Below are 26,552 nucleotides of genomic sequence, written 5' to 3' on the forward strand. Positions count from 1 at the left end.
TGTTTTCCTTTTTTGTGGCACTTGGCACTTGCCACTCGGAGCTCGGCACTACTCGGCACTTGGCACTTGGCACTGACCCAATCCTGTGGAATCTGGAGCACAACTTTGTTGAAAGTTTTATGCAGCTCGTGGGAAAGTGGGAAAAGCAGCGAGGGCGACAGGGCGACATTGAGTTTGCTTCTCCAAACTCTCGCTAATTACTCAGCTATGGCTGCGACCTCACCGAAGGCATGAATAGTTGCATCTATGAGGTCCACACTTGCACTCTGAAGGTCGCATGAGGGATGCGTTGCTGCAAATTGATCATTAGGGACGGAGACTCTTTCAAGAACTTTGACAGGCCATTTCAGATAGTTGCAAGCAGGTTGGGTTGCAAATTTCGAGTCTGTCTTCCAAAGATGAGAGATAGATAGAGATTAAGATCTGATTGAGTTCCATTAACACAGCCAGTGAGTGTTTAATTCCCCGGAAAACTCCCCACTTAATCACACCTCAGGAGGGCCTCTTCTTTTTGGAAAAGTTTTCCAGCTGAAATTTGTTCGGCAATCATTTATCTGCGCCTATGGAAAGCTCCTACTTTTTAGTTTGACGAGCGCTGGACCTAAAAACCTCGGCAAATTACCATAAGGAAGAAGAAGTTAGGGCAGTATAGGCCGTCGCCTGATCTGAAGCTATATACAGCTACATAGGGGGCGGGTGGGTGGTGAGCACGCAGCATTCGAATCACAGCGGCATTTAATGGCGGCACGCAACCACGTTCCGATGCACTCAAAAAAGAAAGTGAAAGTCGGTCTTAGATGGCTTTAAGTTTCCTGCAAAGTATGTTTTCCTCATCTAAACAAAAGACACTTCACTTTCTCCCAGTGTGGCTACTACACTCCCTCACTCCCCCACAGGCAGCAGCTGCGTTTTATAGCCCGCCATGCCAGAGAGAGTGTATGTTTGTGTGTGCGTAAGCGATGGTGTTGGTGTTTCGGGGAAGTAAACGAAAAAGTAAAAGTTATCATAGCCATGAAAACTTTTTCGGTTTTGCCAGGCAAACAATTCAATTAATTAGACACAAATTAAATGTAAAATATCAAAAGTTCCGTTTTAAATTGATTAAGCAGATCGCCTAGTAGGCAGGCTCTCAGCCTTTCGCCCACCTGGCGGAAGCGGAAGCGGAAGCAGGCGAGGAAGTCGTTGACGTGTCGTCACTGTCACAAGTTCCCCAGGAAGCCAAGCACACGGCGGCACACTGTGGCAGCGCATTCATCATCGCTTACAAGTGCCACGCCCACACAGCAGCCGCCCGCCGGCGTTCATCATCGCCAGCATCGTCAACGTCAACTCTTCTGTCAAACGCGACTGAGTCCTGTCAACAGTCTCCGCCAAAAGGCAGCAACCAACGAGCAACGAGCAACGGCCAACAGCCAATGGCCAACAGCAACAACAGGTGCCAGTGCAGAGAGAGAAAAGTTCTATGACTTGAAAATCTGAATAAATCTCTGGCTATATTGATATATCTACGGTACTAGCTCATTGATCATGGCAACAGATGGGAGATAACCGAAGGGAAAGGCTCTTCTGTGATCTAAATTCTAATTCTAATGACTTCGATAACTTACAGCCATTTCCTTCGACTGTATGGACTGTGTACATAGCTTGCCACGCTGCCACATTGCCACGTTGCACTCAACAAAATTTGTGCCTTAAAGTCTGCTTAAAGAAGTCGACAGCTTGAAGGTTTCCTCTCAAACTGCTAAAGTTATAGAGACTTATTGGGAATATCTTCTGATTAGATTCAAGTTGGCCTTCAGATCCTTATCTTTTTGGAGTATCTCAAGTTTCAAGGAGAATATCGGGTCATATATGGCTATATAGCAACATGATGCTGCCAAATAACCCCTCTAATACCAACCCGATCCGATTAAGCCCAGGAGTGGCACCTCGAGTTCGTCGAGTGTGCTTATTGGCTTGATTGCTCGTCGGTTGGATGCAGGAGGCAGGAGGCAGGAGGCAGGAGGCAGGAGGCAGGAGGCAGGAGGCAGGAGGCAGGAGGCAGGAGGCAGGAGTCATAACATCGATCTAATCTCTCACTTAGGCTCTATTAGCGCTAATAACTTGATGTAGTTAGACACACGGCGGGGTGCCAGCAGGGGATGGGTGTCTGTTGGTGGGTGTTTGTGGTGCCCAGATGCCATTTGCATGCCTGCATGCGCAGCAGAGGGCGGGGCGGGGATAGGTGAAAGTTCGAAAGCCATACACGCGTGTCGGGGGCTCTGCCTCGTGGCCATTCTCCTCTGCGATTCGAGTGAGTGAATGCGTTGGCTGGTGAGATGGGCAGCCCTGAGACTTCACCGGATGTGGATGTGGCTTCAATTCAGAGGCCTTTATGAATGGAAGGCTAGCCTTTCACGGCTTCAAATTCAACTTGTAAGTTAGTTCAGTCTCAAATCTTAACCAAAACTGATTCAGCCAGAATGTATCTTTAATGTTTCATTAAGATATTCCCCGACAGACAACCGGCTTTCCTTTTTGCTTGCCCCGAATTGATTGGGCCACTTACAACATTGCCTGTGTTCCCCGCTGGACTTTGAAGTTTATGCAAAGGGTGGTGTTCCTTTCTGTTTTCCGTTTTCTGCCGGGGAGAAGTGGTGAAAGGTATGGTACAGTGAGGGACTTCAAACATCCTGCAGCCAGCCAGCCATTTGTTAGCCCTCGCAAAAAGTTTTGTGGCAGCGTGTTGCCTGGGGCATACTTCGCCAAATTGTTTTGGACCAAGAATGTTTGCTTTCCCCCGCCAGCCTTCGCTTCTCCTGCACTCGTCTTTCTGCCATGGTTCTTATCTGAGCTGCAACTACTTCTTGAGCTGCATTTGAAACTGTCTACTGGCTCTGCGCTTACTGCTCTCCGCTTACTGCTCGCCATTTATCAGCACACGCGGCGTATGATTAATGCGAGATGTCACACAGCAAGAAATTACTGCAGTTTCTGGTCTTAAATATTGTTATTATACAGAAAATCAATCTAAGAATGGGAAATCAAAAAGATTTGATTGAAAGAGAAAATAAAACAAAGCGCAAGTTTGCACTTTTTGTTCTTGTGCAGGAGAAGGGAGGGGTTCCGACTCGTTTTGGCAATTAGATTGCATTGCGTGCCGCGGGTGGCAGGGATGTGGTGGCATCAATCACGGCCAACGCGGCGTATGCGTGATGCTAATAACATGCAATAAATTATTCCAGGGCGTGCTATGCTGGCGACAGCGATTTGTATGCACAGCCATTGAGATCCCTCAGGGGATTAAAGGGAGCGTCACCTGCCTCACCCGCTACGCCACGTCTGACCCCATTGATTCGTCATTAGTCACCTGGCCAGCAGACAGGGAACATTGTGGAGTAACAGCAGTAACAGCAGTAACAGGAGTAGCACAGGAGCAAGCGCAGGATATGGGGGACACGAGCGTGGGATACAGGATATGCTCCTGCAGGATATCATTAAAGACGGCACGAGTGGCTGGCTGGGTGTGCCTAATTACACATTAGCATTTAGTTCTCGGTACTTTAGTACTTGCCGATTGCTTCGACGACATTGGCTCTCTGTCGTCAATGTCATTCCCGGGCAATTGATGGCCCTAAAACACTGAGAATAATTATCTTTGGGTTTGATTTCCTACCATATAAGGTATATCTCTTCCACTTTCCCCAAAGTTTGTCCACTTTTTTCGTCTTGTGTAAGCAAAACACTTTCCCCAATACAGAATGCCCCCATGTTTCCTGCTCAATGCTCGGCATTCGATGTTCGATGCTCCTCGATGGCCCCCAAGAACGTTAAGTCTACAAATGGGAAACAATTTGGCCTTTAGGGCGTACTTATGCCATCTGAAGCGGTGGGTCCCCTGCAGCTCGAGCCCACACTGGTTACAGTGTGGCTCCCAGAGAGGGGCCTCGAAAGCGAAGGTAACTCTCCTAAAGCAGTGATAATATTTGAGTACTGAACCTGGAATTAAATTTGAACTAAGTTAGTAACTTAATCGTGGTCTCTGTGGCTTCATAAATACTAACTTTCAATATTAATTGGCCACTGCAAAGTCCGGGGAATTGCACTTTTCGGCAGTTTATGGACAGCGGCTTTAGGGCTATTATCTCAACTGGCGTCGAGCATGTGGATTGCTCGCTCAATGGGCTGCCTCTTTGCGCTCTTCGTTCACCTCGAGTGCCGTAAAATAGTGCTTTTTGGTCCACTGTGCACAATGGGACCCAGACGGGACACTTATGGGCCTTCAAGCTGAAGCTCACGGCGGTGCTTAACGTCCTTCGTCCTCTCTGTCCTCTCTGCCCTCTCTCTCCTCTCCGTTTCATCGTTCGTATCTTGTCCTGGCATTCTGCTACATGGCTTGCAGCATGGCCAAAATAAAAGCCTCAAACTGCTACTCAAAACCACCCAGCAACCACCCGCCCTGCGTAACTGCCGGAAATGGCTTGTTTGTACACCAACACCAACACACACGCACACGCACATCCACACGCACACCTACAGACGCACCTGGGAGGAAACACTAACACTTACGCACACATGGCTCACTTGACGCGGGGCGTGGCCGACGCCTTTTCTCGGCTTCCCCCCACAAAATAGTCGTACATTTTCGGTTGCCTTTTGTCTGACTGATGCGCCTTTTGATGCCCTGCTAGGACCAAGCTTTAACTTGCCTGAGATGTCTATTGAAATGGTTCTGAAAATCATTTGAAATACCTCCCCGAATTTCCCGTAATTTCCTTTTGATTTTCCCTTGATTTCAATCCCACCGAAACCGACTCGGACATGGCCTTTCGCCCTAACTAGAGGCACGTGTCCAGTTTAGCCGTGTTCTCTCCTTTCGCTGAGCTCCGCAGTTTAGCGGCCCAACTTTGGCCAAATCGCTTTATCACCAACCAACCCGTAAGAGATAGCCAGCGACAGAGTAGGGGAGGCCCGAGATATGGGATTCGTTCAGTATGTGGAAAAGCGCTCCCTCGACGCTTGGCATTGATATGTTTGCACAGGGCTGGCTCCATGCGGTTCTCCTTCGAGTGTACGCCCGGAGGCCGCTTGTTTGCATATTCCTTATGCGCATTTCCACGCGCCTAAAAAACCGTAAGCGAAAGCGAAAGCGAAAGCGTAAGCGTCGGAAAACGGAACGCAAATTGCAGGCAGGCAAACAAACAAAAAAGTCGAATGGAATTTTCAATCATCAGTCTTCGGTTTTTGGTCTCTACATAAATTTGCCATCTTCTATCATTTACATTTTGGGGAGGGAAGAGCAGGGGAAAGGGGACTTCAATTTTCGAGTGTCATCTTTATTTAGCGTCGCGTGGTCTCGTCTCGCCTCACTGCTGGCAAAGCTCCCTTTGCTAATCCCCCAAAGACGGGAAAAACAAATCCAAGCTGATGCCGCAGCCACAAACGACTTTGGAATGTAAAATGGCGATTGGCATGGGCAATTTGGCTCAACTGGCAGAAATTAACTGAAAGACAATCGAATCAATTGGCCATAATTGAAATTGGTTGGGGCTTGAAAGCCAGGATAGTCCTTCCCTAGAAAGAGTACTCCACCTCACTTTTATATCATATCAAATCTGTTCTTAGAGAACTTTCAGAAGATCAAACAAGCAACTTAATGGCCAGCATGCTTAAAGAGAAAGGAGGCCCAAAGAAAGTTCACCTCGAAGGCTCTTTGTTGTCAAAGTTTGTATATGCCCGTGGGAGGATTTAAGGCCAGGAGAGTCCCAGGACGTTTCCCGACTTCCCGCCTCATTACATTCTTAATCGGGGAGTAATTGTATTTGAAAGTGATTTGGTGACCCCGACAAGGAAGTTGCCAAATCGATGTAAGGATAATCACACCTGTTTAGTTTAGCTCGAGAGGTCATCCGCCAGGAAGGGAGGGAGCACGGAAAAAGGTCAACTTAAACAGGCATTGGGCGCTGGAAGGTTTCCCTTTTTAAGGGTACTTAAATGGGAAACTACAGCTGCCCTTTGGCTGCCTGGGCAACTCTTTCGTCCTTTTGGCATTCTGTTTACCCTGGCAGTGGCTACACCTGCACCTGCACCCAGAAACAAACCATTCGAGAGCTGCAATAAAAATTTTGTTGGCGCCAGGGAGTTATGCTCCCCCGCTGGCCACCCTTCGCTGGCCATTAATTTTTTATTTGGCTTGCGACCCAATGACTTGGTCCTCGTCCTTATTTTTGGCTTGGCCCAGACTCGCTGGCGCCGCCTTTCAGTTCGTTGCACTTTCGTGGCCCAGTAATCGGCGGTTCGATTGCTTTCTCCTCTCTGTGCACTCCACAACAGGCTGCAGGATAGAAGTCTGTCGCCAGTCAAAGAAACCGTTTTCTATTTTCCAGCTGCGAATCGAGATGCAGTCGAGCCAAAAGGAAAAGCGTAAGGGGAGGAGGAGGAGGAGTATGGCAAGTGGGGGCAAGCCAAAGAGGGGGTTTTCGGTCCAAATAGCGACATATTCCCACGTGAATTATGCGCCATTTCCCCTCTGCAAGTACAGTCAGCATAAACTTATTCAGCACAAGCTCAGGCCAAGTCTCGAAAGCTTGCTTATTCGAACTTCGAACTTTGTGGCTTTGGTAGTTGTCGCTGCTTGGTGGGAAGCGAGCTTTGCTAGCTCGGCTAGCTTTCTTAGCTTTACAGCTTTTGAAAAACTTAAAGCGAAGAAGTTGGCCAAGAGTAACGGCCGAATATCTTTCAGAGAAACTTTCGTTTCTGTTGAGTTTGAAAGAGCTGTCAACGGAACTTCTTGTTAAGTTTATGCAGGAAAAGACTTTGGACTGGGAAGGTTACTGGATTTCACTGGCTTTGAGCAGACCTTTTCAGCCACAACCTTAACTTTGGTGACTGAGGTCATAGATGAAGGAACAAATCAATGAATGAATCGCCATTTCTAACTCTTGACAAACAATCGGTGGTAAGTTTAGCTAGGACAGCCCTATCGGAGAATAATGCTTAAATATTTAAGCTACGTCAAGATGATCCAAGTAGTTCTTTAAAACAAGACAAGACATTTACTTATTACATTCTCCAGAGACTTAATCTTCCCCTGGACTTCTGCATTTCATACAGCTAAACCCCAAAGAAGTACCTCGAAGTAGCTCCAAGACCCATTAACAAACATAAATATACCAACATCGACTTTGTAAGATGGCCGCTTACTCAGATTTCCTCATGCCGCAGTCCGCCTTTGTCACGATAGCTATTAGCTATATCACATCTACAACCAGCTGAAGAAACATCATCCAAGTCCAAAAGAATCCATGACGCACTGCATCTTCCTAGAGTCGCGGCAGACCCAATATGCTGGGCCACCCCTATAGACCACTTCCAAGCACTGTACCAGCACAGACACACACAAACTTCAGGATGACGTGACAGATTTATGATGTGCCGGCAGCTCCCAAGTCACGACTTCTGGACTAGAAGCAGTTGGGAATTATTGGTAGCCTGGAATGAGAAGAATTTCAATTAACATTAAGTTAACATAACATAGCATAAAATCGTATTAACATGGCAGTTAACATTCAAATTGACTGGCATGGCTGTTAGCATTCACATTCGCTGTTAACTTTCGAATTCGCTGACTTTACTGAATTTGACTTAAAATCTTAAAATAAATCCTTAAAATTATAATAATTTCTATATTTTTATATACGAAAATCTAAGAAATTGTTAGTTCTGCGGAATATAAAAGCCCCTTTCGCCTGATTATTTTGGCCTTTAGCTAAAGCCTTGGCTGATCTTTCATAGTCTTATAAAGTAGGTTGCCTTCCTTAACATCGAACTTAAATATCTAATAAAATAAGTTAAAATAACAAAGTTTAGAGCTTTAAGATCCACTTTCTTTCCAAGCACAATCACAAATTTACACCCCTTGATCTGCCTAACTAGATTCTAATAATGAAATAATTATAAAAATAATGTTAGCCCTTCTTCATGGAAACATATCAGCAAAGAGTAACCCAAAACACAAAACAAATAAAACAACAAATTGCTGGTTTAAGTTGCACATTGTGGCGGCTGGTTATATAACCACAGATGAGCACCCGCATATATATATATATATATTTATATTCCTTCATATGGGTGTCCTAAACCTGCCGACTCACGTTGTCGGCGAGACAGGTTGAGTTGCCCCATTAGCCGAGAGTCTCACTGGGATGAAGCAATACTCGTAGAAGAAGTGTGCCCCGCTGGATGCGGACTTGGATTCGGATTCGAATCTCTAACCACCGAAGGCACCTGAACCGACTGAACCCACTGAACCCACTGGATCTGTGTGTAGTTGCGATTGCAATGCAGCGCCGGTGTCATCATCGCGGTAACTTGGCAGAAAATACTTGGCAACATACCAAACATAATTGTGAGAGCTTGATCCCACGTGCTTATCTGCATTTGGGCATCATTTAAGGCATAAATTTCGCGGAATTATGCAAAGCATGCGACTGTCTCGGGTAGCTTAACCAATTATATTTCTTCTTATATTGATTATTTCTTAGTTCGGAATTAGTTTAATGAATTTCAACAAGAATAGATCTTGCAATGATCATTTTTCTAGTTAATAGACAAAATACACCTCCACCTACTTAATAATTTCTGCATTTTCCATAAGCAATTCCCAAGTTTGCTTTGTCCCAAGCACTTTTCCACGTTCATACAACACCATTGGCCGGCTTCGTTTGATTAAAGCGCCGAACAAATTAATGCCGCAAATTGGGCAAACAAAAAGGTGGAAAAGTAGTCGGCTCAAGACATGAACCGGCCAAGGAACACGAGACCCAAAGCCATAACCACTTTGCTAGGCCGAATATCAGACTGTCGATGGCTCAGTCGGCGATCTCCGGGGGAGTTGGGTGCCTAATAGATTTGCATGCGATCAGGCCAATCGTCTGAAATCATGCACTGTGGTCGGAAAATCTTGGCCCGAATCTCAACCGAAACTACCAAGAAATATCTATGGCAGTCAGGCGATGGGGCCTTAACCCATTCTTAAATCAGCTTGGAAAGGACTTTCACTTTTCAAGAGGGAGTAGTCTAGTATTTGTTACCTTTTTCTAAGTTAAGTTTCCACTGTGCAGAACCCGAGGCTCTGGGTAATTGCACTTCATCCACTCGTCCATTGTCCACTCGGAAAATGCAGTAACACTCTGCAACAGGTTCTTGGCTGCTTTGGCTGCTTTGGCTGCCTCGCTCTCTAACTTTTTAGCCATATTTCCATATTTCCACAATTACCATTCGAGTTCTCCCGCAGATCCCACGTTCACCTGGCTTCCCCCAGCTCGTCAAGGGTCTCGCCGAGTGCACACAGTGGGCACCTCTTTTAATTGCCTTGACAGCCGTTCACTTTTTGCCGCCGGCCGAGGATCCTTTTGCAATCGCACTTCCCACCTGATTGCCCAAGAACATGTGCCCCTGCACGGCTGGCTATATAGTTTGGCATCACTATATCTCGAATCTGGCCACGGCTGTGCCTCCTTGGCAAACACAACTTAATTAAACTGCCTTGCTGTGGCCGCGGGCCATTGCTTAATTTGCATTTGTCTCTCGGAGAACGGCGCTTCAGCAGCCAGTTTCGGATGCCCAGGCACCAAGATGGATAGATATGCCGACAGGGAGATGGATGACCAGCAAAATAACTCACATAAGCATCTAATTTGCATGTTCCGATGATTTTCTGAATTCCAATCACATTTCGAAAGATTCCTCTGCCTAAGAACACATCCAAGTAATCCTTTCCTTAAGGCCTGCTACGATTTGAAACCATAAGGCCCAAGGTTTTTCCGAGTTTTTCCGATCAACTTGCCTTGCCCGAACTGTCAGTCTGTAAACTTACTTGCCACCAGCCAGATGGCTTTCGGTCAGAAGTAATCCGACTGTGAACACACAAAACACACAACGGGATCTCGGAAAAAGTATTCCACCGGAAATCTTTACTAAATTTTCCGATTCGCTTTCGACCAAATCCAAAATTCCCCTTTCGGCCAAACTGAAAGATTGTGAGACAAAAGGGACGGTGTGTCGAATAGCGTCTAACCTATCTTGTGAGTGCGAGGTATCACGCGGTATGCCTTCTTCGTGGCAAGGGAGGAACTCCCTTCCTTCGTTAAGCTTTTGATCCATTCATCAATCCCTCCAGTTAACGTCACTAAGCCATCTCTCGTGTTCCTCCTCAGGTTTCTGGGAATAACATGAGCCCTTCTGGTTAGTCGCTGGTGGTGATTGAAGGCGATTGCAGGCAGAGCCGTGTCCGAGTTGAAAGTTCAGAGACTTGGAAGACAGTCCGTTTAGTCGGGAGATCGTAGAGAGACTCGCAGAACCCCCGTAACCATGGGCAAGAAGGGAAAGGGAAAGGGAAAGAAAGGCAAGGGAAAGAAGTCTACTATTGCTGTGGCGCCCGTCGAAGCGCCACCATGCCCGCCATGCCCGGAACTGCCGAAGCAGATGCAACCGCTTGATACCTGTCCAGAGTCCAGTGGCCCCCACGATGTCCTCCGGGCCCAGCCGAATCATTATCCGGCGCTACTTCGCATCCCGGAAACGATGGCGGTGGTGGGATCGGAGAATGGCTGCTACGACAGCATCTGCAAGCTCCTGAGGGCCGGCTTCCGGTGTGCCGAGCGGGTCTTCGTGATGGCCCCGTGGGGCAACTACGTTGTCTTCCGATACCACAACAACAACGACTTCATATACTTCCTGTTCGATGGATGCACCTGCGACGTCAACAGATTCCGCTACTTGGACCTCAGCTGCGGCACCGCTGGCTTCCTCTTCTTTGACAACATGCACGACGTCATCAGCTACATCATCCAGTCCCGCAAGACGCGGCTTTATCTCGAGAATCTGAACAAGATCGCCATCGACCAGATAGTGGAGGAGTACGGCGCCGTCACCTACACCCAGAAGGCCAAGTGCATGCGGTTTGCCTAAGCCCCGTCCTCCCACCCCGCCTGGCTGATGCAGAAATCCCAACCGGACGACAAATCGATACTGGACACCCCACTTTGTTCTTGCAGAAACGTGCCACATCAGATCTTTTCAGTATAAAATAAATCAAATAAGCTTTTCATTTGTTATTTTTGCAAGGCGAATGAGAATCGGAACTAACCGAAGTTTGCATAGTTGAAACTTGCGAAACTTGTGAGTAACCAATTCTCCCTTTCGCCACAAGGAGTAACATCTTTTTTCCGAAGAAAGTCAAAAATTTCACTTTTAGAAGTTTGAATGCAGATCAACTAGGATTTAAAAAACAAACATTGCGAGGTATTGGATTCCATATTAGTATTGGAGAAAATCCTGTCATTTTGAGGAGAAAATCGAGGATAACCAGATCTCGCATTTGCGATAAGGGGTAACATCGTTATTTTTTTCGAAAAATGACAAAAATTTGACATTTTAAACGGTGAACACAGTTCGATTGGATTTTTAATAACGAATTCAACGATGTATGACATTCCATATTCCGACAATTATTGGCATTGTTACGAGAAGAATTCTGATTACTTTTAGGCAGCAATCAGGATTTTGAGTTTCGACAGAAAATGGGACTATTTTCATCGGATTTATTCCTATAACTTAGCCAAAACAAGGCTCAGAGCTAAAGTAAAGACTATTTTGAGCAGCTTTCGACCTAAATAAAGTTTCCTCATCATTGGTTTGAGGATTTGAATTTTTAACAAATTTTTGGATTTTCTGTAAGGGGTAACACCATCAAAATTTGCAAAAAATTTACGTTTCAAGGTGGGGACACAGTTTTGTTGGAAATCAAATTAGGAGCTCAACGAGGTATTACATTCCAAGTTTGGACCATTATTGGCTTAGTAATGAGGAGAATTCTGTCCTTTTGGGAGAGAAATGGGGAGAAACCAAGACTCGCAACATCGATAAGGGGTAACATCATCAAAATTTGAGAAAATCAACAAAAATTTGACATTTTGAGGTGGGGATACAGTTCGATTGGAATTTTAATTACGAGTTCAACGCTATATCACATTCTACATTCCGAGAATTATTGGCTTTGTAATGGGAAGAAATCTTGTTAGTTTGAGACCAAAATCAGGATTCTGCGTTTCGACAGAAAATTATCATCGTTTTTGTCGGATTTACAGCTATAACTTGGTCAAAAGAAGGCTTAGACCTAAAATAAAGACAGTTTTGAGCAGCTTTCGACCAAAACTAACTTTCCCTATCATTGGTTTGGCCATTTTATGAAGTTGAATTTTTATCAATTTTTCGCATTTTTGATAAGGGGTACCATCATCAAAATCTTAAAAAAATGCCCAAAAATGAAGTTTTCCAGATTTGAATGCAAATCAATTGGGAATCAAAGCAATCAAATTACGAGCCCTACGAGGTATTACATTCCTCATTTGGAGCATTTTTGGCTAAGCTATGGCTCAAAAACTGATTTTTTGCGTCAAAAATCAAGTATACGTCTTTTGACAGCAAATATGAAGGTTTTATTGCCGTTTCTTAGCTCTAACTTTGTCGAAACAAGTCGCATGGCTAAAACAGTGACTGTTTTATGCAGTTAACTACCGAAACTTAACACCCCCATACTTGCTTTTATCATTGTTGTTCTGATCTTTTGGTGCTAGCTCTGATTTAAAGGCTGAAAAATCAGGAAACCGATTTTTCACAGAAATTTGCAATATTCATTTCGGTTTTTAGCTCTATCTCGGTCAAAACAAGTCGCACAGCCAAAAGAACGACCGTTTTGTGCTGCCAACGACCCTCACTTACCACCCCTATCACTCGTTTTTCGATTTTGGGAAAATAAATTTTGGCCCAAATTTTGCATTTTCGATAAGGGGTAAACATCGTCAAAATTTACGAAAAATTGCTAAATTTGTACTTTTCAAGGTGAGGACACAGTTTTGTTGGAAATCAAATTACGAGCTCAATGAGGTATTACTTTCCATATTCCGACCATTATTGGCCAAGTTATGAGCAAAATACTAATCTTTTGGGAGCGAAAACGGGAGAAACCGAAACTTGCACTTTCGATATGGGGCAGCATCATGTATTCCCCAAAGAAAGACTCTATGATCTGAATTCAGGAGGCGGAAAGGCCAGTGCGGATTGCCCTCCCCACAAAATCTAAGATAGACAAGAGACTGGAACTTTGCCAGCGGAAAGGGACATGGCTTCACCTTGATTAGTCCGAATACTTAGGCCAACAAGCTGCGCTACATGCTAGTTAAAGTTTACAGAAACATTAAAGGCTAAAATATAACAAAGTTGAGATGTTCAGCCGGATGAGTTGACAGCGCGCGCACACTGAGAGATCTCGATTTGAAACGGCGAGTTCACAGTTCAGGGACGAGTTCGACATTCGCAGAAATAATATCTCTATCCATTAGCTGGCAAGACAACGGCAACGGCGACAGCTCATCTCTGCGAGCATCTGTATCAGCATTTGCATCTGCAGATGAGCCGTCACTGGGAAAAACTTAGTGTTAAGTTAGGAAAATGGGATGCCGTCAAAGGCAATTGGTTGGATTTCTCATATTTTGTATTTGCATTTTGTATCTTTTCTGCAGCTCTATCTGTAGCTGAATCTGTATCTAGTAGCGTCGATGTAAGAACAACCTTGAATCGGTTAATGTTTAGTAGCTGTATGCAGTGTAGTTTTTCTGGGACAGGGACAGGGACAGACAGATGGCTGCGTTATGTAAAACCTTAATAAATAATTATCCAAAAGCGAATGTCGAGCGAGCAGGCGAACTCGCATTTGGGCTAATAAACAAGCTGGCACTACAGCAACTACCAACTGGCAACAAACAACCAGCAACCAGCAACCAGCAACCAGCAACCGGCAACCGGCAACCGTATTGAGCATTTGGAGCAGCCGTGTTCAATGTCTCTAGCAGATCGGCAAGAGACCCCAGATTAGACAGACGAAATCCAAGCCGAAGTGCTCAAGTAGAGCAGCCCCATCAGTAACAGAAACAAAGTGCAGAAAAACAGCAGCCCCACTCGGAGAAAATGATTAACGAAAGATGATTGTTAATAAATGTAGTTTTTAGTGAATAAATATATTGATATCTATATAGTACAGATCTCCCACTTCTTCTCCCAACTAAGCCTCCTCTGACTTTCCTCTCAAATTCTGTTGCCTAACTTCGAGCCTGAGCTGTCCACACGAAACTTTATTACTAAAATTATGGATTCGGATTCGGAGTTCGAGATGGAATTGAAGGACTTGAGGGCCCAAGGCGAGGTAGAGTCCCTAACTGATGTCCAGAAGAAGCTGCTGGATACCCAGAGCCAGGTGGATGAGGTGGTCGGGATTATGAGGGTCAATGTGGAGAAGGTCCTCGAACGCGATCAGGCTCTGTCAGAGCTAACGGAACGGGCTGACCAACTGGAGCAGGGGGCCTCCCAGTTTGTCCGTCAATCTGGGCGCTTGAAACGCAAGCACTGGTTGGCCAATGCCAAGATGATGCTCATTCTAGCCGTAATCGTGGCAGTTCTGGTGGCCATTTTACTGGTTTTCATATGGCCAAGGGAAGGATCGAAGGCCACAGAAAGCACCTTACTGAAGGATCAAAAAGGGGATTAAGATTAATCAGAAAATAATTTATTCATATTTTTCCCCCTTCCCAAAAAGAACGACAATAAAATGATCGAGTTTTTTTGCCTGTGTAATGCTGCTTGGCTTGGCAGGCAATTGATTTCGAGCTGAGCTGAGCTCGTTAATTAAAACAACAATCACTGCACACACAGAGAAGACTGTAGACAGAAGACCGTCTACCGAATGCCAAAGAGCCCAGAAGATGGGGACAGAGGAGCCGAGACAGGCGCTACTTCTTGGACAAGTGGATAACTTGATTGTGATATTCGAAGAGTCGACGATTTGACGTGGCATCTATGATGCGTGGGCAATGCTGAAGAATGCCTGTTAATTGCAGTCATTTACCGCACCACCGAAAACCTTTATGATCGCGATCAGATGCAAATGGAAATGCAAATCGTTGGTTCTATTCTGAAATCAAATGGAATCCGAATGCTGAATGTTTGCCACTTGACTTAGATGGAGAGATACGGCTGACATGGGCACGAATAACTTGGTTACGTTTGCCCCATGAAAGGCCCCAATCAGCGGCAGTCTGATTCTAGAGAGCTGCAGATGAACAACTTGTTCTGTTCTGGGAGTTTTTAGGCTGAGATCTAAGGATTGGCTACCTTTATTTCGAATCTCAAGTCAAGACTCAAGCAACCTTTCTTTCTCTTCGGCTTTTTTCCCAGCCCAAGCATAAGCAAGACTTGGCCAAGGCAAAACGGAAGTTCATTAGGCTTTGTTTCTCCAAACGACGAGATGAGCGCCGCCGTAATGGGCCAATTAAACATTAAAATTTTGTGGCTGGCTCCCAGGTCGATAAAGATACTGTAATAAAATGGCAGATATTTACGCAAAGCCCCAGCGAGAGACATTGAAATGCAAACAAGGCTGGCAGCGATCAGCTAGCAGCGAGCGGCACACTGCGGCCGACTGCTCTTGCAACAAGCCAAATGAAATCAAACAAGAAAAATGCGAAAATTATTCAGCGGCTTATTGTTACAAATCGCGATAAGCGGTGGTCCCAAACGAAAAGCGAACAGCACGACGAATGGATGGCGACAGAGCTGCGCCGCAGAAATATGAAGAGCAACAAAGCAGCAGCAGGCAGCTGTTGCAGTTGCAGTTGCACTCCAAGAAAATACTTGTCTTCGAGTGCTCCTCTGGGCAGGAACATGAGTCACGGGACTAGCTTGGCAATGCACTCGAATAAATTGTTGTTTCTTTCACATAACTCAAAGTTATGATAAAACTGATAGGAAAACCTTCTATAAACTTGATTTTCTGATTGCATTTTCACAGATTTTCCTTCATATTAAACCAAAGATGGCCATAAAGTAGCTACTCTACTGTTTTTCCCAGTGCTTTTCGATGATTTGGCTGCAATGATTTGCGATTGCTCGCATTTCTCGTTATGCAAATTTATGCAGCCATTCCGCGGCTGCCATTGTCATCATCATTCTCGTCCTTGACGTGTGTGACAGCCACAGATATATCCTCTGGATAGATCCAAACTATATATATAGTATAGGAAGATTGTTGGTTCGGTCAATCAATCCGTCAGTCAATCAATCAGCGCCAAAGGTGTCGCTTGGCATGCATAATACCAAATAATAAACGATTGCGCCAGCCCCACTGAAATTCTTGGCTCGAATGCCCAAAACGGCTCAGGAGGTTTTCCACCCTTTTTCCCTGCTGTGTTTTCCCATTTTCAAGCTCTTTGATTATTCCTCTGGCGCTGCGTTGGCGTTGCGAATAATTTGTCTGCGAATTTGCGAACTCAGATTTTCGGCCAGCCAGCTCACTTCGTTTCCTCACTTCAGTTCAGGTCTCTGTGGCTGGAAAAAAGAGAAGCAAATTGCTTCCTTATTTGCGTGTAGCATACGATCGGAGCATAGCCGCATGCCACATGCCACCACACATGAGTGTGTTTGAATGGGAAACAAATTGAAACCAATCGGCCGGCGACGCCAACACATATTCCCAGCGAGACAGTGGCTGCTCCACTGCTCCGGGAAGTGTGCGGACAGCTCGCAGTCTACGCAGGAAGGAAACTGTCGGCGGCAGATCGATGGCCCAACCGAGTCATGGGAAACCATGGAAGAAAGGAGCCAATCCGGTCCAGACCCAATCCATATTTATTGGCTGTCAAAAACGTTTCTCAAATTAACAACAATTAACAATGAACGATACACGGAACTAATTCGTTGAACAAGAACCTTTGTTTAAGCTTAATAATTGTCTTTTCGACCACTGTGCCTCTCGGCACTTTTGGCTTCGTTTTTTGCCAACTAACTTCTGCTCCAAAAATCGGGTTTCATTCTGTGAGACTGAGTCTGAAACTGAGACTGTGTCTGGCCTTTTTGGCGTGGGCGGTGTTGCTCAGCTCAGCTTTGTTGTTCCGTTGGCCGCCCTCTAATCTTATCTTCCGAAATTGATCTCCATAAGAACTGCTGGTTTCTGGGTGCGCCGAACTCTGGTAGCCCCGGCAATTGTATCTTTCAGCTGGGTATCTTTTCAGATGAATGGACAATGGATACTGACTAGCTCTTGGACTCTTGGGCTCTCTTATCTTCTTATCCATCAATCAATCACCCTCGACTGTACAATATCAAAGTATCAAAACAAATATGTGGCGGATTAAACTGTAACTTGAATGGCCATTGATTTGGACTCCTTAGCAGCTTGTCTGTCTTCTGGTTAGGTAACTGAACTGAATTCTATTCTCGTTTATTAACTAAAATCAAAGCTTAGTCAGATATCTTTATCATTCCAATCAGGGATTGATAAGTTTTGGTTTCTCCTAAGAAGAGTAGGCCTTCAGATATCAGAGATTGATACTCCTAAGATTGGTTTCTCCTAAAGAAAGGTAGGCCTTCGTCAGCAGATACCCAGCCTAGCCAGGGAGTGTTTTCTCATAATGCTCGCCTTGAGATCATCGATGGTGTGGCTCTAATTGAACAGCCCCGCCCCCTTGATCAGCATTACCCTCCCCTTACCCCTCTCCTGCAATCACTTTGATCCGTTTAAAATGTACAATTTGTACGGGTTGTCCGATTGATTGACTGCGAATGTCTCTCCACTCGGCTGGCATCTTTTGTGTGTCTATTTACTTACTGACTATTGTCTTTGGCTTTATTTATTTTGATTATGTGCTTTGCATGTCTAAGTCATTCCCCTCGCTGACATTTCGGTTTGAAAGTCAAGGTTACCCACCACCGTACGTGCCATTCGTGTAAGCCCACGAATCGAAAATTGTCAATTTGTGACTTTGTGACTTTGCCATGGAGAGAATCGAGATCCAAATCCAAATCCATATCGATTCTCCTCCGCTGGCTATGCCATTTGGCCGATTCGAAATGACATTTCGTTGGCATTTGACAGTCGTAGGACGTTTATTATGCGATTGCCGATTGCCGATCGCCGATCACTGATCAGAGATTACACATCTCAGATTGGAGTCTCAATGATTTGAGCTCTACGATCTAAACTCTGCGAAATGTGACATCGGCCTGTGTGGGGCGGCTGTCAATCGGTGTCCAAATGCCAAAACGGATTGATCGGCGGCATTCGATGGATTCGATTGGATTCTTTTGAATTATGATGATCGATTCAAATCAAGTTAAATCGACGCCAAATCGTTGCAAAAACCCCAATGACTTGCAACATTTGACTCGGCTCTTGTGGCATTGATCGCTTCAGAAGAATTCCACAGACGGTGGAGCGAGCCACAGAGCCCTCAGAAGAAACCAAAAGGTGAGCTCACCAAATAAAGGGTCAATCTTTTGAGGCCCGCGAATTGCGCAAACCGAAAAGTGCCAAGCAACTCGCCGGGCCACACGATTTCTGCTTCTGATTTACCAAACAGACGAGACTAGGGGACATCCTTCAAGGGGTTTTGAATACATTCATGGCAAGATCTAAGGGGAAATAATACATAGAGTTAAGATTTGAGCAATTTGGATTAAGCTTCGAATATTATTCTCACAGAAAGTTCATCCCAGTCTTTGCCACACTCCGCAGCTTGATGATTTGTACTCCCAGGCCCAGGTCTAGGCCCAGGCTTTGGCCTTTTCCTCCTCGCTGCTCGGGGCAAGCGGCAGGCCGTTGGCTGTCTAATAACCCATTTTGTCTCGCCAATGTTTGTGCCACCGTGGAATGCAGCTTTGTTTCTTTCATGGTTTATTTTTGATTGCTTTTGCTGTTCTGTGGCAATATTTGTACCTGACATTTGGCCGGGCCGAGAGCGAAGGCTCAGCTGGTTAGGCGATTGTTTTGCCGGTGCTGCTAGTGGCAAGTGGCAAGTGGGAACTGGCCGGTTTTAAGCCCCCCCCTTAGCTAGCCAAACTCCTTGAGTTTGCCTTTGTCTTGTCCCATTTAACATTTTGGCACGCCGAGTGGCGCATCGAAGTGGCAGCGCGGCATTTTGAGGCCCCATCGATTGGAGGAGCGATACTGCGGCACGCAGAGAAATATTCCCAAGTAAGTACTTTTGTATTTCTCAACCAATTTCAAAGATTTCTCGCAGTGCAGCAGAGGGAAAAAGAGGTGCAGGTTGACAGACAACAACGAATGTTTCTATTTTCGGCAAAAATGCCTGTGCCCTTTCACGTTTGCCGACAAATGTCAGGCTACCATCGATATAAATGCACACCCACCCCACCCACACAGCTCTCCTTGCCCGCCAGAGGCACCCCCAACTGAGACCCCTCTGCAGGTGACCCTGTTTCAACCTATTCACATTTCGAAGATGTCTGCTGAACGGCATTAAATTATAGACGAGCCATCAATGCGGCGACAGCCGTTACACCGTGGAAAGTGAATGCAATTTTATGGAAAAACCAACTCCTAGCAAAGAACAAACTCTGAGATTTTCTTTCAGTGTGGGGCTGGGCTTTGATCATCCAAAAGTTGGATTTGGAAGCTCGGCAGAGGCAGCAGCAGCGGCAGCAGCAGCAGCTAGAAACTTCGGTTCTATTGTTTCGGTTTCGGTTTGGGCTTTGGGCTTGAGTTTCGGTTTCCATAGATTGGATTTTTGGTTATTGTGGTTACCTTTTGCCAGCTTTATGCGCTTCATGCAACATTAGTCAATGACACTCGTCGCTGGTTACCGCTGCTGCCGCTACTGCTGTTTGACTGCCGATGTTGCTGCCAGCTTGCAACATCATCTTGCGTCAGGCTCTGACATGATTATATAAATTTTCCGTCTTGATCCCTCCCCTTCCGCTCTGCCTTTGTGTTTTCAGTTTTCAGTTTTCAGCAATCTTCTTGCGGTTGGCCCAGACTCGGTATTCGGGCTTACAGATTCGCACTCCTCCTTAAGGGTTTACATGTGGCAACGTAGTGTTGCAACAGCTGAGCTAAGCTGAGCCGTTTAGGAAGTGATTGCCTCCTCCCATCGCTCCTGTTGGGAGGGGAGTCACTACCCCCTGGTGTGGCAACCAGCAACGGCTAATTAGCAGCCGCAACACTCGCCTGCTGCAACATAATGCAAATTCAAATTAATTACACATTAGCGAAATGAAATCAAATGACAGGAAGCCATCGACATCAGCCGCAGCAGCAGTGGCAGCGGCAGTTGCAACAGCAACAGCAACGGCCACATCCAAGTATGACAACGTGTTGTCGTCGTTATCGTTTCTCGTTCGCTGATGTCATCGAAGAAATTCAATAATTGCAAATTGTGAAAAATTGCTAACCAACAGCAGGAGGAGCAGGAACGAGGGGCAGGGGCACTTTACGCGCTTTTGGCCAACAGGAAACTCGTTTGCCTCTATGCAATCGAAGCGAATTGCCTCTGCTGCAAGTCGATTGCTATTGCAACTCTCGCTTTCCTTTTCGTGCTGCGCATTTCACTTGTTTCTTCTCTTCTCGCCTGCACTGAGCGAAAAGGTGTAGTGATAGAAGTAATGAAAGAGCATAAATGAAGATTTAATGATGAACTGGGAATCATGATCGATGTTTAGGCTGAGTCAAATCCATTTCGATGGCAAGTATTCCTCTCAGTGCCGCGTCCGGGTTGACACATCTTGTCAATTGCCTTGATGATGATGTTGCCTCTGCTACTCTTTTCCCAATTGCAGTGGCTGCTGCACTTATGTTGTTGTTGCACTCATAACTACCAAACTACCAAACTACCAAACTACCAACTTCCAACTGGCAAAAACATTTGACTTGGCCAGCAAGCAAGGCAAGTGAAATTGGATTCGCTTTCCAGCCAAAGCGTGTGACTTTTCTTTTTTTGGCTTTTCGTTTTCTGTTTTTGGTTTTCTGCTGCTCTCGGCCGCTGCAACATTGATTTCCTCTTTCATGGCCGGTTGCCGCGGATCCGCTACTCCAATAGCTGCAAAATGTTTCCTGCTCCGCAGCAAATCGTACACTGAGGGGAAAAGGCGAGGGAAAACAGAAACATGGGGCCTGGAAATTGTCAACTTTCGGCGAGTATTTTTCAATTTGCATGCCACCGACGACGACGACGACGACAATTTCACTTTCGCTCTCTCCAATCATCCAGCATCCAGCATCCAACATCCAACATTCAACATCCATTCTGCTCACCAAATTGGCAGTTTTCTTGCTTTCGCCGACATGAACACACAACCCTTATGGCGCCGCTCCATTGGATAACCCAATTAGATTGCCAAACGAAAGGCTCTGTCCGTGGAAGTGCAAGGCAAGACAGTCCAAATGCTGTGTTAAGCAAAGTTATTAATTGTTTTTAATTGGCTTGGATACTCGTACAGTGAGACCCCCTTTAGATGCACCATCTATCAGAGCAGCAACAGCTGAGCTCACAGGTAATTTAGATCAGGGGCGATAAGTTTAATGGCGCGCAAGCCCCAGAAGTTCGTGCCTTAAGTCGTTCGTTTTGCGAAATTTCCTTCGACTCGTTAAGCTGCAGCGGCGATTCCCCCGCCCCCCTCCCACCCTGTCGACGACCATCGACGACATCAACCGCCGGCAATAAAGCACAGCGCATCTTCAATAAATTTCATGCAGCTGCCGACAAGATAAAGCCGTAGAAATTATACAACAAAATCAATTGCAGTTCGGTTGCTGCTTTTGCTGTTGCTTTTGCTGTTGCTGTTGCCGCTGCTTTTTGCCTGGCTTACTCTTTGAGGCTTTCGCCGCATGCCGACACATCTGTCTTATATAATAATTGACATGAGTAATCACAATGATCGCTTGTTTGAACAATGGCCATTAACACTTTGCTGCCCCTGTGCTCTCTGAAGAACTGGACAAAGGCTTTGCGTAATGCAGTCTCAGTCTTGCAGAGGCAAGAGGGAGGGAGTGTGTTTTGGGAGCCAAGGATTCTGTCTTACAGAGGAGGAACGAATATGATTATAGAGCCAAGGATTCCTCTCAACTGAACATTGAAAACTTGAAACTGAAATGAATACTTGATAGTGCAGCTGCTTATGCTAACGCACTTTTGCCCAACCAACCAACACGTGCTGCTTAATGACTTGGCAATCGATCGAGCATCCGATTGACTGATTGACTGACTGACTGCTCGCCTGATTGACTGACTCATCGAGCCGTCAGATGTGAGAAACTTCTGCAGGCAGCGACTCATCCGAACATCTGCGACATCTTAAATCTACAATTCCAATTGCACCCAACAAGCAACAACGAACAGCAAACAACAAACAACACACAGAGCAGAAGACAAAAGACAGAAAACAAACGATGGCGAATGGCTTTTAGCGGATAGAGGATGGCGGTCGACGAACAACAAAAGAATGTTTTGCAATTGAAAATAATTGTTTATGCTTGGCATTAAAGTCATTACAAAACGACAAATACAACGCAGTCGCATTTTTTCAAGTTTCCAGCATTAACATTGACAGTTTGCCGGAGAGAGGCAGCAGCGCCTTGCCAAATCCAAAAGCGAAGCTCACGAAACTCCAAAATCATCAACATTACGATTATTCATGAGTACCAACGAGGAGCGATTCTTTACCTAACGTCACAGTTTCTATCATTAACGTACTTAATGATCTTTGAAAACTATCCTGGGACAATCTTCTTTGTTCCCTAAAACAATCTTTAACTGTAAAACTATTCGATATGGATTGGAAAATATATGAATTTGTACTTTAAGATTGAGAATAAATAATACGAGGTGTGTTCAAAAAGTAAGGTGACTCTTCAAATTTCGCGAATTTCAAATTTTTCGATTATCGAAACCTTTTAGAAGTTATACGAGGTGTGTTCAAAAAGTAAGGTGACTTTTCAAATTTCAAATTTTTCAAATTTTTCGATTATCTTCAGTTTTGGGAACAAGAAAAAGTCACATGGGGCCAAATCCGGTGAATATGGTGGCTGAGGCATTATTGTGGTGTTGTTTTTGGCCAAAAAATCCAAATCCTTTGATCCATATTTTTCGATAGCAAAAAATCGCCGAGCTCGCAAAACAACTTGTAACTTTACGCCTCTCACAACCAAACAAAAGAGGATGTTCCATTGAAACTTGGTACAGATGTTAGGGAAGAGTGTACCAATATAACAAAACAAAAAAATCGATAATCGAAAAATTTGAAATTCGCGAAATTTGAAGAGTCACCTTACTTTTTGAACACACCTCGTACATAAAGGCAAACAGGTATTCTGATCTGAATTGGTGGTTGAGATTGGGGGTTGCACTTTCACAGAAACGGGGAAGAATTCACTTTTGAAGGTTCAAATGCAGATCTGCTGGGAATCAGAAAACAAACTCAACGAGGTATTACTCAACGAGGTATTATTACCTTGGGCAGCAATCAGAATTTTGAGTTTTGGCAGAAAATGGAACTATCTTCATCGGACTTATGCCTATAACTTAGCCAAAACAAGCCTCAGAGTTAAAGTAAAGACTGTTTTGAGCAGCTTTCGACTTAAATAAACTTTCCTCATCATTGGTTTGAGGATTTTGTGAAGTTGAATTTTTAACAAATTTTTGGATTCTCTGTAAGGGGTAACATCATCAAAATCTGAGAAAAATTGAAAGATTTTTACGTTTCAAGGTGGGGACACAGTTCGATTGGAATTTTAATTACGAATTCAACGCTATATCACATTCTACATTCCGACAATTATTGCCTTTGTTATAGGAAGAATTCTTCTTATGTTGGGCCCAAAATCAAGATTCTGCGTTTCGACAGAAAATTATCTTAGTTTTTGTCGGATTTATAGCTATAACTTGGTCAAAAGAAGGCTCAGAGCTAAAATGAAGACAGTTTTGAGCAGCTAACGACCAGAACTAACTTTCCTTATCATTGGTTTGACGATTTTGGGAAATTTAATTTTGGGCAAAATTTCGCATTTTTGATAAGGGGTAACATCGTCAAAACTTACGAAAAATGGCTAAATTTGTACATTTCAAGGTGGGGACACAGTTTTGTTGGAAATCAAATTACGAGCTCAACGAGGTATTACATTCTACATTTGGACCTTTATTGGCCAAGAAATGAGAAAAATACTGATCTTTTGGGGTAGAAATAGGGAGAAACTGAAACTTGCACTTTCAATAAGGGGTAAAATCTTAAAAATTTGCAAAAATCTGCCAAAAATGTACTTTTTCAACTTTAAATGCAGTTTGCAAGGAATTTTCATTACGAGTTCATCGATGTATGACATTCCTTATTCAGTTCATTATTGGCTTATTTATGATCAAAATAGTAGAAGAATTTAACTTCATTTCGCCTCATCTCTCTCAGCTCTCGCTGAAGTAGATTTGGTGAAGAATCCCTCCCTCTGCCTTAGCTCCTGGAAACTTGAGGCTTCTTCGGAAGCATCATTTGAGAAATAATTTTGCTCAGTGGCTTTATGCAACGAATGCGCAGGTTACATCCGCCAAACGGTTGCTCGTTTGAGGGACACACAACAATCGCTTCCTCGGCGCAATCTCCTCTGGGTTTTTCTACCGCTTTGGTGGTGGCATAAGAAGGCAGCCAGGCCGAGGGACTTGATGAGCCCGCTTGACAGGTGACTGCTCACAATTTATTTGCATTAGTTGGCAACTGTGAAAGGCTAAAAGGCTGAAAGGCTGAAAGGCTGAAAGGCTGGAAGGCTGAGAAGCCACAGACTTCAAAGTGGTTAGGCAAACAGAAGCCGCCGTCGCGCCAAGCTCGATGATGGGCTCTCGTAGAAGTTCGATTGTAAATATTTGGCCAGCAGCAGAAAAAAAAGGGCTTGAAAAGAACGGTGAATGAGTGGAGTGGTCATGACTCATGCCTCATGCCTCATGACTGGCTGGGGCACAGGTACCCCCAGCTAGATGAGCTGAAAAGGCTATCTAAATCTCCAGTTCTTGGATCTTTGGCAATACTCATTGGCCAGAACTGCATACGGTAGATGTTTCCACCCACCATTTAGCCACAGATTCTGTCACTCACCCGTCGCATTCTGTCAACTTAATGAGCGCTTAAATGCCAAATTAAAAATGGGCTCCCTTCTTTTGGCTCCGAAACTCGTGACTCCGGTGGGCGATTCCATTCGATTCGATCTCATTTCGGTGCTCTCCGTTGCTGTTCTTTCGTGTCAAGTGGCCATAGTTCGGCGTAGCGGCCATAATTTTGTTTTCATTAACAATAAATTTCAATTAAGCTCACGATTTGTATATTAATAAAGTTTTCAGCGGCACGAAACGGAAATAGCCCCAAAAAGCCGCAAGACCGAAAATAAGGCCACAAACGGATTCCAAGTGTGTAAAACCTTTTTGTTTTTCTTTTTTTTTCGCTTTTTGAGGTAATTTTTCTGGTGATTTTGCGCTTGTCGCCAGATTTGTAGACCCCGAATCCGAGTCCGAATCCGAATCCGTGGCTTGTACAAATTTTTATGGCCCGCGTTTATTGGCAACATAGTTCCATAGGCCAACAGAATGCTGCCTCGTGTGGGCTGTGGGTGTTCGCGGCTTGCTAGCTCTTTGTCTCACTGCCTTCGTTCTGTTTTTGTTTTGGTTTTTCGCCTTTTGCTGCCACAGCTTGGTTGGGGAATTTTCAGATTTTTGGTTTCCAATTTCCATTGCTTAAAGAGGGGAGTGCCTAGCCTTCTGCGTGACACTTCTCGGCACAGGCACTTGTTGTGTGGAAAACTATCAAATTTCCACACTGACTTGACCAAGTCATGTACCTTAATCTCTGGAATTTCTCCGAGTGCAGCTCATGGGATGGCCATTCATCATTTACACACCTTTCCCACAGCCATAATTGCCGTTTATTATGCATATTAATTAATTAAGGCATTTGCAAGTCAATTCCGATTGATTCGAATCGCTGGCCAGCCCATTATTAATTAGCAAATTGCTTGAATGGCCCACATCAAGCATACGCAGCGTGGGCATGCCAATGAAGATGGCCATTCGAAGATGATTTATGGCTGTGCTGTTACAGCTGTCGCCTGGCAACTACTTCTTTGTTCTATTTCTACTCAGATAAAGACAAAGACAAAGATTAGTAGAAGGAGTTTGCTATGGTCATACCACGATTTTCCCACGATCTGCAAGGGGCGGCAATTGCCGGTTAATTGATATTCTGCCAGCTAGGAGGCGGGCCAGGGAGTTTCTGTAATTAGTTTTCTCGGTTAATTAAAAATACTTATGGTAGAGACCAGATGTAAGCTAACACGAGTCCACGAGTACGCATTTGCATGGCACACAGAGCTCTTTCACATACGCAGGCAGCTAAGGCGAGGCCGTAAATTAAGTGCCAGCCTCCGAACGTCAAGGCATATGGTGCTGTATATATACCGAAATCGGGAATAGATAAACCCAAACTGCCACCACGGCCCACGGCGGCGAGAACCGCTAGCGGACAATGACCATGACTGCAGCGGTCGCTGCTGGAAAGATATACTCGTATACGACGCGAATAAATCTAAAAACAAACGTCGGCAAGACCGGGAGCCAAGTGTTACCGTTAACCATGACGAACGCGGCGGCACAGTGGGACGAAACGAGGAGTCACAGGTGAAAAATAAGAATCACTGT

General features: G+C 44.9%; 3 protein-coding genes across 5 annotated transcripts in view; 2 read left to right on the forward strand and 1 right to left on the reverse strand.

Moving 5' to 3' along the window:
- Positions 1-7,377, reverse strand: part of LOC108105518 (ras-related protein Rap-2b) — a 44,951-nt gene extending 37,574 nt beyond the window's left edge. The window contains exon 1 of the mRNA XM_017212144.2: positions 7,183-7,377. The gene's annotated coding sequence lies outside the window, so the exon portion shown is untranslated. The remainder of the gene's footprint in view (positions 1-7,182) is intronic.
- Positions 7,378-9,873: 2,496 nt separating this feature from the next.
- On the forward strand, positions 9,874-11,089 carry LOC108105416. 3 transcript variants are annotated; one of them, XM_017211965.1, is made up of 2 exons: positions 9,874-10,085; positions 10,197-11,089. In XM_017211965.1, the coding sequence occupies exon 2, from the start codon at positions 10,351-10,353 to the stop codon at positions 10,948-10,950; it is 600 nt and encodes a 199-aa protein (XP_017067454.1). In that variant the 5' UTR covers positions 9,874-10,085; positions 10,197-10,350; the 3' UTR covers positions 10,951-11,089. The 3 variants fall into 3 exon arrangements, with proteins under 3 accessions (XP_017067454.1, XP_017067455.1, XP_017067453.1); XM_017211966.1 differs by having other exon boundaries at positions 9,874-10,075; XM_017211964.1 differs by having other exon boundaries at positions 9,874-10,064.
- A 3,075-nt stretch (positions 11,090-14,164) lies between these two features.
- On the forward strand, positions 14,165-14,657 carry LOC108105421 (synaptobrevin-like). The gene has a single exon (XM_017211970.1). The coding sequence runs from the start codon at positions 14,186-14,188 to the stop codon at positions 14,582-14,584; it is 399 nt and encodes a 132-aa protein (XP_017067459.1). The 5' UTR covers positions 14,165-14,185; the 3' UTR covers positions 14,585-14,657.
- Positions 14,658-26,552: the final 11,895 nt, after the last annotated feature.

Source organism: Drosophila eugracilis, unplaced genomic scaffold (assembly GCF_018153835.1).
Source record: "Drosophila eugracilis isolate 14026-0451.02 unplaced genomic scaffold, ASM1815383v1 contig_2167, whole genome shotgun sequence".
Taxonomy (NCBI): Eukaryota; Metazoa; Arthropoda; class Insecta; order Diptera; family Drosophilidae; genus Drosophila; species Drosophila eugracilis.